The sequence below is a fragment of the Equus quagga genome, unplaced genomic scaffold, assembly GCF_021613505.1.
Source record: "Equus quagga isolate Etosha38 unplaced genomic scaffold, UCLA_HA_Equagga_1.0 72560_RagTag, whole genome shotgun sequence".
Taxonomy (NCBI): Eukaryota; Metazoa; Chordata; class Mammalia; order Perissodactyla; family Equidae; genus Equus; species Equus quagga.
In genome coordinates this window covers 773390-787419 of record NW_025802468.1, presented here as the reverse complement: position 1 = coordinate 787419, position 14030 = coordinate 773390, and the positions used below count along the sequence as shown (strand labels likewise).

The 14030-nt window shown below is 30.4% G+C and overlaps 1 protein-coding gene across 1 annotated transcript; it reads right to left on the bottom strand.

The window, feature by feature from the left end:
* Positions 1–976: 976 nt before the first annotated feature.
* LOC124234180 (XK-related protein 3-like) lies at positions 977–11042 on the bottom strand (the record flags this gene model as incomplete). The annotated part of the gene is made up of 2 exons (XM_046651420.1): positions 10708–11042; positions 977–1230 (listed from the first exon to the last, which is right to left on the bottom strand). Coding segments are annotated over exons 1-2 (589 nt in total), but the record flags the coding sequence as incomplete, so codon positions are not given.
* Positions 11043–14030: the final 2988 nt, after the last annotated feature.

Genomic DNA, 14030 nt, shown 5'->3' with positions numbered 1-14030 from the left:
ATAATTTCAGATCACACGATAAGATCAAATGACACCTTTGTAATAATGTACCGTAAATTCTCTCATGTCTTTTAATGATGTTTTATACAATAAACTTAGAAAAATGACTACTTTCCTTTCAAAATATCCATTGAGCATTTTCCTGTTAAATGCTAAGTGAAAAATTTGAGTTTTGTCTTATCTATGTAACTAATCAACTTCTCTCTCTTTTGCCAGTCATTCTGTTGTTCCATCATTCTTCTTCTTTGTCTAGCTAGCTAAACTATTAGAGAAATATATATACAAATGTATTCATGCTTGGTGACATTTTTTTGACTATTTTCAAGTAGTGATAGATTTATAGGAAGTTGCAAAGACAGTACAGAGAAGACCTGTATATACTTTACACGTTTCCCCCAATCATTGCATCCTACATAATCTTACAAAATTATAGTAAAATATAATTAATAGAAAATTAACATTGGTCAATGTGTGTGTATAGTTTGAGTCCATTTTATCCACATGTAGATTCATGTAACTACTGTTATAATTGAGGTACAAAACCATTTACCTCGCGAATTTTATAAAATTTTGTAGCCTTATGCACTTTACAAAGTTTTAATCTTTCATAGTTTCTACTTTTATTAGAAGAATTGCTATTTTAAAAAAGTATATTATAATAAAAGTGTATTTCAGATGAAAAATTGTTCTTTTTCCATTTGATATGTAAAGTATTACATCTAGCTTAATTTCACAATTCAAGATTAATAAAATAAATTGATGCCAACTTTTGTTTATATTAATTTTCCCTGGATTCTGGCAACATCTATTTATAAAGTAGTATTCAAAAAATTTCACAGAAAATCAACCTTACAAAAATTTAGTACAATCCTGATTTAGGAGTAAAGAGTACAATTCCTGAATTTCTACTATTAGTTTACTGTGTCCTACCAACCTTTTGTAGGACTATGTTTCATCTTCAAATAGTCAAACTTACCTCTCCCAAAAGGCCATTCTCTTATTGTGAGAGTAATATATAACTGAAAAATTAATTGTGGGACGGAACCTAGAAAGGCCTGGATCACTGACATGCACTTGAAAGCCCTGCACTGCATGAATACATCATGGATTGAGAGACCAATCTCTGTCTCCAGCGTCGTCTTTCTACTTCCGATGCTAACTTGACTCTCTTTATTCTCCTGTTTAAGCTTTTTCAACAATTTGTGGTAATTTATAATGGTCTGAAAACACCTGTTAGAATGAAGTAACATCCAAAATTAATATTTCTTAGTGATAGACGTGTAGAAATATTTAAAAGGTCACCCTTAGAAGAATCTCTAGTTTTAAAATTATATTATAAAATATAACAAAAAACCCTAAATTAATCACCTTTTATATAGTTTCTGGTTTTATCATTTATTTTAGTTCTCTATCTCTCATTTTAATCTAAAAATTAATACGTAAATACATTCTTATAGAAAAATTCCAACAATAAATTATAAATTAAAGATCATTTTGTTCTCACACAACTCAATTTGCCTCTTCAAAATTAGTTATTATTTTTAGGTTGGTATCTAATATTCCAGTCTTTTTCCATACATTTATATGCCTATCTAAATGTATATTAAACTTACTTTTCTGAAAAAAAATGGTGCTTATATACTGTCTTGATAATTAAAAATAAATTTTTCTAATGTTTGTAGATGTTTTCCCATGATTTTAATCTACCTCAGTTTTAACTGCTTCAAAGGAGTCAAAATTTTGTGTGTATAATTTTGATTTATTCTTTTCTATTGATGAGCTTTAGGTCAGTTAGCATCTATGCTAACAAGTGGTCTCAGAAAACTTCGTTTAAACTTATACAGTCCCAGGCAAGTGACAACAGCAAATACAAATACTTCCTGGTGGAATTTAACTTCAAAGTAGTCCTCAAAGAATTTCCACAATTAAAATTTTATGAAAATGAGCAAATCATTTTATAAATATCAGAAAACACAAAGAAAAACAAGGCCCTATGCGTGAGAAACACAACTACCCTCAAATACTTCCCTCATTAGACGCAAAATATAAAACAAATATATTCAGTATTTTTTTAAAATATAAGAGATCACAAATATGAAAAAGAAAATTTCTCAATATGAACAAACACATTTTAACAAGAACCAACCAAAATTCTAAAAAAAAAGAAGCATATAATAATTGAACTTTTTAAAAGAAATTGGGTGCGTTAAATAGATTAAAGGGAATTAAAGAATTGGAAGATAAATCTCATCAAATGATCAGAAATGCAATGATAGAGAAAGAGGCTGGAAAAAAGCAAGGCAGATTATAAGGCATTTAAGAAAAAAAGTGAGAAAGTCTATACCTCTAATCGACGTTTTAAAAGGAGATAAAAAATTGACAATATTTCAAGAAATAATGACTGGAATATTTTCAAAATTGTCAAAACCTGAATTCTCAGATTAAGGACTGTGTGTCAAGCAGAAGAGGACAAATAAATAATAAATAAAGTTTAAAGTAAAAAATAAGCACATAGTTATCAATAATTCAATGAAAGTAAATAGACTAAACTTGCCAGTTAACAGATAGGGGCTGTTAGATGCACACTGTACAGGAAATACAGCCAATGAATGAGGACATAGAAAGGATAAAAGCAAGTAAGAACAAAACTCACATAAAACAAATGCTGCATGCAAAAAGCTGACAGGACTTTAAAAAAAGATAAAATCAGACAAAACAGACATTAGGGCTGAAGGGCATCATTAGCACTAAAAGAGGTCATTGCAAAATACTGTTTCAATTTCCCAGAAAAAGCTATCACTTCCAAATTTCCATATACTCAATAACATGAAAAATGACAAGTCTAGAAGATAAAAATGGGACCATTTTAAACATTAAAGTATCTCAAATAATCTCAAAGGCATCTTTAGAGCTCATTATCTGACATGATACAACCACAATTGAATATGTATAACACAGATATATAAAGAATAATAAGTGTAAATATCCATCTTAAAAAAGAAAATAATTTCAATATTACTGAAGTCTCTTCTCTCTTTCTCCATTATAGTACCTTTCTCTACCCACATAACCCAAAGCTCTATCCTAAAATTTCATTACACTCTATTATCTAGCTTTTCCTTAGTAGCTATGAAATATATGATAAAGTAAATGTAAGATCATATGTAGTTATACATTTGAGATACTTTTGACCTTTAAGTGTATATTAGCATGTTATCTTTATGTCATTTTTACTTCTAACATTGTAAAAGCACGTATTTATTCTGCCCACATCTTCCATTATCCAATCTAGAACATTTATCAGGAGTGTTCAAAAGAAAATTTTGTAGATTTATTGACACCTTTGGAAATATAAAGGAAGGCTCTAGATCTGACTTTGTGTCTAAAATCTATAAAGAGCAAACATGCATACGAAAATATAAGAAATTTATTTGGTCGATTTCTTTACCTTCAAAAGGAGAAGAGAATAGAAGATAGAAGGTAAAGGAAAGAAAGGAGAAGTCTGCGAACTTTAAGAGCTGAATGAATGTTTAGTATTTACTCCTAAAGGATAATTTATGTAAATCATTTCCATTGTTTTAAACATTCATTAAGTAAACTAACAGGAAAGGTGGTATGGAATTTCTTTTTTTTCTTACCACATTAAGACAAGACACTAGGACAAAACTTCTGCAGAAGCAAAACAGTCATACAAGTGAAGAAGGTGGTCATGAAAACATAACTCTCTAAAAGCTTATACAGATCATGGAGAGAACATATATAAACTGGGGACTCTAACTCAATATTAAGATTCCCCAGTGCTCTCAATTGACATCTAAGTTTTAAACCACAATTCTCCACTCAATTATAACATATAAGATTTTAAAAATCACTAAGATTTCCTGTTTCCTTCCCTTTTTTGTATACATTAATTTTGAGGCCCCAGATCTTGACATTGGTTAAATCCATTTAAAATGCTATAAAATGTCCAAAGCCAGAAAAAGATATTATAAGGAAATTACAAGTGAATATCTGTTATGAACACAGTCACAAAAATCCTTAACAAAACACTAGAAAACCAAATCCTGTAACATAGAAAAAAGATTAAACACAACAACCAAGGTTGGCTTGAAAAATAAAAATCAATGTAATAGAGCACTTTAACAGAATAAAGGACAAAAATCACATGGTCCTCCCAATACACACAGAAAAAGCATTTGACAAAACTCGATAGATTTCATGAGAAAAACACTCAGCAAATGAGGAATAGTAGGGTACTTCCTCAATCTGGCAAACTGTATCTATGTAAAAAAAAAAAAAAAGAAAAAGACAAAGAAACAACCAAAGCTAATGTCACATTTAATGGTGAAAGTTGGAAAAACTTTCTTGCTTATATCAAAAATAAGATAAGTATGCTCATTACTTTTACTTAACATGGTGCTGGAGGTTCTAATCAACTCAAATAGTGGTGAGGAGTAATAAAACTGCCTTTATTCACATATGACATGACTTTTATGTAAAAGGAATCTCCACACAAAAAATTTAGAGCTAATAAATGAATTCAACACAATAGCAACATAGGTCAGTGTACAACAATATTGATTAGTATTTCTATAAACCAGCAATGAGAAGTCTGAAGATGATGCTAACAAAGCAATGCCATTAGCAATAGCATACTTTGGAATACTTAGGAATAAACTTAACAAAGAAGGGCAAGACTTGTACAAAACTACAAAACATCAATGAAAGAAAGTCCAGACCTAAAGAAATTAAAGACATAAATGTACTAACATCCCATTGCATAAACTGGAAAACCTAATATTGTTAAGATGACAATACTCTTCAAATTGATGTACACATTCAATGTATTTCCTATCAAAATGCCAGTTACATTTTTTTTGTTTGTTTTCAGAAATGGACAAGTGATCCACTGACATCGGATCCTAAAATTTTTATGGAAGTGCAAAGAACTCCAAATAGCCAAAACAACCTTGAAAAAGAACAAAGTTAATTTAATTCATACTTTCTACATCAAAATTTACTACAAAGCTATAGTAACCAAGTCTGTGCAGTTAGTAATATAAAAGTAGATACCGTGCATGGTCCTTTATTTATGGTCAATTGATTTTCATTAAGGGTGCAAGGACCATTCAAATTGGAAATTCAAGTCAAAATCCTGGGGAGATACTACTTTAATATCCACTAGGATGGCTATGACTAAAAACACAGTAAGTGTTAGAAAGGATGTGGAAAAATTAGAATCCTTATACATTGATGGTGAGAATGAAAATACCATCACTGCTTGGGAAAACGCCTAGCAGTTCCTCAAAAATGTTATCAGAGCTAAGTACCACAAGACCAGCAGTTCCTAGTTACATATTCCAGAAAAATGAAAACATGTGCCCATGCTAAAACTTGTACATGAATGTTCATAGCAGCATTGTTCAGAATAGTCAAAAAGTGGAAACCATCCAAGTACCCATTAACAGATGACAGGACAAACAAAATGAGGTTTATACATGCAATGGATATTATTCCACCATAAAACGGAATGAAATACTGACATACTACAACACGAATGAACCTTGAAAACAATATGCTGAAGGAAAGAAGACAGTTGTAAGAGGTGATATGTTGTTTGATTCTATTTACATGAGCTTTCAGAAAGGCAAATCTCCAGAGGCAGAAAGTAGATTAGTAGTTGTTGCCTGGGACTTGGGGTGGATGGAAGAAATTAGAATTTGACAGCTAAATGGAGCAGGTTTCTTCTGAGGGTAATGAAAATATTCTAAGATAGATTGTGGCGAGAGACACACAACTCTGTGAAGTTGCTATAAACCACTGAATTGAAAATTTTAAATGGGCAAAAGGAGTGGTAAAAAATATTGAAATACAGCTCTTTTACATACAAATACACATATCAGAGAATATAGGTTGTGACAGAGATTGTGATTGCAATGAAAGGTTTTAAGCTCTATATAATTAGGAAGGGAATTAAGATAGCTTTAATTATTAAAAGTGCTCTGCATAATTAATTAATGTAGTATATAAATGTGAGGGGAGCTATAGGTACTAAAATAGCAGTTTAAGTCCAAACAAAAAGAGGTTTTCTTCCTCTTTAAAAAACAAAATAAATAAAATAACTTACCAATTCAATTAATTTAACAAAATAAAAAAGAATAAAGGAGAAATCCAAAAGTAAAAGAGTAGAAAATGTCCTAAAATCTAAATAATCACAGTAAATTTCCAACACGTGTTAATAAGAAATATGCTTCAAATATAAGTATCTGCAAAGTTTGAAAATAAGAAGATAGAAAGTAAGAACTTCTCTGTTCTTCTGCTAAATAATTTTGGATTGACACACATCTTTCTCAATAATTATACATAAATTACTAAATGATAAAATTAGTAAGAAATTTTTATATTTGAGTAAAAAGCTAATTGGTTTGATTTAACGGTCAATTAGAGAATACTTTTCCAACTTACCTCACATGAGACATTTACAATAACAACCATCAGAGCATGCCATAATGCAATTCTCAATTTATAAATTCCAACAGTCTAATCTAATACATATGACATTGTTTGATGCAATGTGGTGTTTTAAATCAATAACAAAAAATAAATGTAACATCTTCATACATTTTCAAAAATGTTCATTTCCTTACATACGAAAATAAGTTGAAAATATATTGTGTATAATGTTAATGAAATATTTAAATACTAGACAATAAGACTCCCAAGGGATATAAAATTTAAATGAAGAGAATATTGAAAATTGAAAGACATAAATCCCAATAACAGTTAGTTTATATTTGATTCATAGGGATAAAAAATTAGTCTTGAAAAACATGTTAGTCTTTCCCAAAATTTACTTATAAATTTAATTTGACAAAATAAAATTACTCAAAGGCTATTTCTCAAATTCATATAGAAAAGTAAAAATAGCGTTATCTAAAACTGCAGATTTTCTATACATACAATTGCAACGCGTTATATGATCTTCTCTACCTTTGTCTTTTTCTATTTTAAATATTTGTCTTCTTAGATTATCACTGTAGAACGGTGTCATTGTTTTAGTATATTCACAATATTTCACTGAGTGGGTGAACCATAATTTATTTAGTGTTGTCTGTTGGTGAGCATTCAAATTATTTTAAGGTTTTAATCATATAAATAGTGCTTCCCATTATTATACTGTGTGGTGAAATAAGACAATTTATGTAAGCTATATTGTGAGAGAGGCAAAATAAGACAGAATTCTGCTATATTTTATGTTTTTTAATATCTATAATTAAGAGTTCAGAATTATGAGTAGACATACCTGTGAAACAAAATGAAACACAGTTACAGATCCTAAATACAATAGAGAATCTAATTTTCTAAAGTGTAGGAATTTCTAATGTGATAGTTAAATAAATTATTTAGTAAATAATTTCTAATTAGCCTTTGGAAAAAATAATCTACTTCTTGTTTCACTCTTGCCTAATATTAAATTCCAGATGAATAAAAATTTAAAGCAATAAGATCAAATCATAAAAATAAAGCACTAAAGAAAATAATTACAAAGTTTGACAGAACAAAAGTTATGAAGTAATAATAGGAAAAATTATCATAATTTATAACGTAAAATTTTTACATTTCCTACAGCAAAGACATAAAGTCAAAGGTCAAATCACAGATTTGAAATTTTTTTAATTAGTCAAAGGTCTTTACAAACCAATAAAAAAAACCAAAATCCAATAGAAAGTGACCAAAAGCTAGGAGACTAGGATAAGATAATTCATTAACAGAAGCCAAAGCAACAAGTTTATAAACATGTACAAAGACATGCAAACCCACTATTGATTTTTTAAATGCAAATTCAAACAATAAGAAAATACTGACTTTCTCTATATATCCAGTTTGGAAAAAAAATCAAAAGGGTGTTTGGACAAGAAAGTCTACCATTTCTTCGACATAAAATTTGAAAAAATCTACCAAAATTGGGGCTGCCCAGTGGCCGAGTGGTTAAGTTCCTGCGCTCTGCTGCAGGCGGCCGGGTGTTTTGTCAGTTCGAATCCTGGGTGTGGACATGGCACTGCTCATTAAGCCACGCTGAGGCAGCGTCCCACATACCACAACTAGAAGGACCCACAATGAGGAATATACAACTATGTACCGAGGGGCTTTGGGGAGAAAAAGGAAAAAAATAAATCTTTAAAAAAATTCTGCCAAAATGTTTGAAAATCCAAAAACTGTGGGCAATATTTTCTATCATTTCTTTGATGTAAAATTTAGTAACATCTACCAAAATTTAAAATTCCCAGTATATTTTACATGAATTGTCTTATTTCACCACACAATATAATAATGGTTAGCACTATTTATATAACTAAAACCTTAAAATAATTTGCTCACCAACAGACAACATTAAATAAATTATGGTTCACCCACTCAATGAAATATTGTGAATATCCTAAAACAGATCATTCTACAGGTGATAATCTAAGAAGACAAATATTTAAAACAGAAAAAGATAAAGAGAAGATCATATAATGCATTCCCATTATATGTATAGAAAAGCTACAAAAAGATAGATACAGTAAAAACTATAGCAGAGATAATAAACTGTAATAGAGGTGAGAAATATTAACATAATTTTGCAATTGTTCGGTAAGTCAAGTTCACTATAATTAATTTGGTTAAGTTGCATATAATATTGCATATGGAATATACACATGTATAACCTAATTCATAGTTACACTATTACATTATATTACATCATACCGTGTCATATCACATGTGAATTATAGCAAAAGAAAATCAGCTAGACAGTAAAGATATTGTACCAGAAAGGAAGCCATGCATACAAAAAAATGAAAATAATAAATTCATTGTCTGACTACAATGTAACAAAATTCAAATTAATACCAAAGAAATATGTTTATTAAACTACTTTGGAATTTTTTAACAAGTACACTCTTAAATAATGCATGGTTCTATGAGGAAATAAAAGTACGTATGCACATATTTAGTAGCAAATAATAGACATCTTCACATTTCATGGAAAAAAATAATAAATGCATACTTTAATTTGGAATATCTATATTTCTGCTTAGTAGAGAATAGTTTTCCTGAGAGAACCTCTTTTAATAATATGGCAAATAATTTTAAATTTCCCCAATGTAGGTAATTTTAATTATGCCTTCTTAACAAGTATATTGTAAATGTTCTGTTTCCAGAGGGGTAAAATCAAATGTTCTTCCCAAAGCATTCTGATACTCATAAAAATAGAGATATTTAAGATAAACCATTATGATGGAAAAAGATAGGATCAAAAAGGATAATGAAAGAAGTAATGACTTAAATAACCAAAAAAAAAAAAATTGTAAAGTTCGTGTTAGAGACCGTTTTACAACAAATTTTCTGTTCCTGATAATTCCTTTCAAAGCAAGGCAGTTTCTCCCACTTGCTGGAATATTTTTATAAATTACTTTTATTTTCATTTTAATTTTTTTTATTGTAAGACCACTTGTTTTTAAAAAATAAAATATTGATTAGTATAAAAGGAAAAATTACATATCCTGTCTCTACTCATAGATACATATTTCCCAAATATGTTTCCAGTAATTTTCTAATTGTATATTTACAAGTTTTCATAGTATTCACACCGCACCTGCTTTGATGGCCTAATGCAACAGCTCACATTTGATTACCATAGTCATCATTTGTAAAATACCATCTCATGTTTTACTCTTCCAAAAAGCTTACTTATGGTTCGTAACATTGTCAGGGGTTTTATTTGTAGATTTTTATGGTTAACATCTTCTTCCTTTTCTGTTGTTTACGAATAAGTTCTTTTCTTTCAAGAGATACAGTCAACCAAACCTAAATTAGCTCGAGTGACTGGCCCCAAATCACTTAATTCACTGTTCCTGGGATTAGCTTTTTGACTTGAAGGAGTCTTTTAGAATCACTTATATTAACTTTTCTTTTTTGCTTTTGGAAGATTAGCCCTGAGCTAACAAGTATGTCAATCTTCCTTCGCTTCATATGTGGGTCGCCACCACAGCATGGCTGACGAGTGGTGTATTTCCACACCGGAGAACTGAACTCGTGAACCTGAGCTGCTGAAGCAGAGCACACCAGACTTAACCACTAGGCCATGGCTGGCCCCTAAATTAACTTTTATAGGTTTTTCTATAGTTTTTAGTACATATTTAAACCCTAAATGAAGAGCTGTCTCAAATCAATTCCTATAAAAAATAATTCTCATGCAAATCAACATGGTAAACAGATAGAAGTGACATGGAAATGGCTGCTTAAGTACATATTACTATTCCAAGTTTCAGCTATAAATTCAAGGATGTCTTGAGACTACAATTAAAATGTAGATATCTTCAATTTATAAGGAAAATTTATGAGATTGTTTTCGCTCTTCTCTGTTTCTCTTTCTCATTCTGTTCTCACCCCTTCCATAACTTAAAGTTATATTTGTACTCCTCATAACTATTTAAAATAAAATTCCTACAACAGCTGAAAGAGAAAAAAAGAAAGACTGGAATGCGATAAACACATAAAAAGAACAGAGGAAACAATTGACTTGAAAACTAAACAAAACTAAAAAGGGAAAAATTTCCTTATAGAAGCAGTCATTATTACATTCTTAAGATACTTAGTGTAGTATTTATATTCAGTTTACTTATTTGAAACAGTGAATAAGTGAAAAATATCAATGCAACTTACCTCACTAGAGGTCCTAAAAGCGGCATGTGCCCCAAAAGTAACACAGCCTTATTTCCGGTCAAGTCTTTGTGGAAAAACATAAGGGTGACATGATCCAAAATTGCTCCCACAATAACGAAACCAATGGTAAATGACATCCAGAACTTGTCATTATTCTTTTGATAAGTATCAAACATATACAAAGCAGAGGCAGCCTCACCACAGTAGAGAAGAGTTGAGAAGAGAACGGTAAATGGAAAGTTTATGTCAGGTATGTGGCGAAGGACCACTCCTTCTTCCAAAGATGGACCTTCACTTGCACTTTCTTCATCAGCCCCTTCAAACACTGTCTCCATTCTTGAGGTCCTGGCAATCCAAAGTGTTCCTCTGAATTACTCTAGTAAAGTTTAGTAGCCAATCCAAATAGCAGTAAACAAGATTCTGTACAGTTCAATATTCGTAGAAAATGTTCAACAGGTAAACATGATCACTGACCATGATAGAATTCTACATCTGATTGAGGGAACAGTCAACTATGATATCTAATGTGACATATTATTCTTCATAAAAATTATTATAAGCTATCAAACTTCTACAAGGCATTAAACCACATGTAAACCTTCAGATGATAGTCCTATCTCTAAGTAGTATGAAAGAACAACTCTTTTTTCATGACTTTTCTTCTTTATTGTGCCTTTCAGCTAATGCCTGCAACTGAGAACATCCACCAAAAATACATGGCACAAGATCTAAGTCGAGCTCACTCGCAAGGCCCCTAAGAAAACTATAGCAGGTATTTCCGATTAAGGAGAGAAATAGGAAATAATGAGCCCCTTAAGTTTCACTTATTGTCATATTTTGATCATTTTGATTTGAAATACTATTTCTTTGCTTGATTTAACTGAGGAAAATTATTAAATTATTTATTTAATAATTTAAATTTTAAGATTAGTAATTATAAAATTATCGTCACAATACAATTTAAATAGATATAAAATCCAGTGTTTTCAAAGCAATATTAATAGGTCCAAACTCTCTTTCTAGAAAAACTAAGGTTAGTTTATATGCGATTTGAACAAATTGAAAGAGAAATAATACTGATACAGTGAAAGGGAATTTGTCATTAATGGTTTGAGAAGGGATACAAATCAAAATGAAAAAGAGTTAAAAGAAAGGCAATAGATATCAAGTAAATACTAAAAACAGGAATTTTAGAATGAAAGATAGTTTCTAACTAAAATTCTGGTTGGTGAAATGAAAACCCAGAGAATGAGCAAGACCTCAGCACATTTCTAGAGAAAGAGAAGATAATTTTCTTTTCCCCCAGAAGATTTTCGTTGTTTCGTAAAATAAATCAATCATAAAAGTGAAGGTATTAGTAAGAGAAGTGGGAAGAGAACAAAGAATTTGTCTATTTTATTTTTATTTGGAATGATTTTTATTGTCTATTCTTTAGAAAGTAATTACAGGATATTACAATAGAATGAGTCTTTGCAGCTAAACTGTACAAAACACCTTCCTTAAAATAAGCTAGCATAATATGATTTTTGTCTTCTAATCTTCATTTCCCCACCAAAGTTGTATTGCTGGTGCGTTAGCATGCTCTGCATCCCTTTACTCTCTAAAAGAACTAAATTGTCCCCTCTTCAGCTCTTCCATAAAGAGTCTAGCATAGCTTTCTCTTTGCAGTTTTGACAGGTTTCCTTCTAAATACCCTCACTAACATGTAATAACCTCATACATTTTTTTTCAATTTCCTTATGCAAAGTACTTTGTAATCATTATCATTTCTGTAGATTTCTCTGCATTACTCTTATTCTCTTAAATTTTATAAATATCCTTTCCTCTAATCCTTCAGTTTATACTATGGAGTATAAATTTCCTCAACTTTTCTGGTTTGCCACTCTCATCTAAATAAAATCTTCATCTATACTTATTTGTTGAAAAGTAAACCCTTGACCGTTTTTCCCTTCTATTTCTTGTAGGACACAACCAAACAATTTAAGTACTCTTTTTCTTTCTTATATGATTTATTGCGTTCCGCTCTTCACTGCCCTTATTTCCTTGTCAGTCATCTAAGAAAATGTACATATATTACAATCCAAAGCAAAATTTGTGTCTTAAGATACAGACCTTGTCTCTACTTCCTTTAATTGTAACCTTTCATACAGAACATTTACATTAGTTATTTCCATTGCATCAGTTTTTATTCTTTCTTAGGTTTCATTCCCAAAATACTCAAGTTTTATACTCCTTCCTCAAAGGTCTCCAGTGACTATTTGCCAAATTTAAAATTTTACTCTAACTTCTATTCACTTGAACATGTTCCAGCTGTTGATCATATGGCTTTCCTTCCCCAACAATCAATGAAAAGTGCTCTATTCAATATCCTAAACCTCCTTTTTGCCAAATTTAATAGTTATTTCTTACCCTTCCTCTCAACTTGAGTTCTCCCTGATTCAATTACTCTAAAACCCCTGGTTATGTCTTCCTGTCCAATAGATTTTTAAGTATAATGATGACTTTTTACCCTACCATATCATTATCTCCCCAATTTTTCCTATATAATCTTCCCTCATATTCAAAGTCAACTTTGAATTTAGCTCACGTTCTTTTCAGTTATTCAATTTCTTGCCATTTTATATGTGTCGCCATTCAATATTCTCTGTCTGTGTTTAACCGGCATATATTCCTTTACAGCTTGTAGGTTTAAAAATTTCAACTAAGATTTTGTTATTTGTTTATTGAGCTATAGCTCACATGCTATAGAATTCACCTTTTTAAAGTGCACATTTGGTGATTTGCAGCATATTCACAAAATGCATACACTACTTTTATCTAAACGTAAAATATTTTCATCATCCTAAGAAATAAACTCTGCACTCATTTGCAGTCAATCCCCATTTTCCCCTTTCCCAGCCCTTGGCAATCACTATTTTCTCTCTAGACAGATTTGCATATTCTGGACATTTCATTTAAATGAAATGATACAGGAGGTGATTTTATGACTGACAGATTTTTTTTTAACTATCTTTAAGGAGGTTTGTACAAGAAACAGCCATTGACGATAATTTGACGATTCATTTTACTTGTATTTCCTCTCACAGCTGTCAATCTTGTCGTCTGCCCAAATTTTATACAGGGTATTTCATCTTTCCTTCATTGACCTATAAATATTATTCACATATAATAAATCATTGCCTTTACACATATCTTATAAATGGTTCTTTGATGTAATTATTTGCAGTTTAATTTGACTGACATTTTTTATTTTATACAATTATTTAATTGCATTCAAATCAATTTCATTTTATGTGATCATATCTTTCCATGTTTTACTGTTT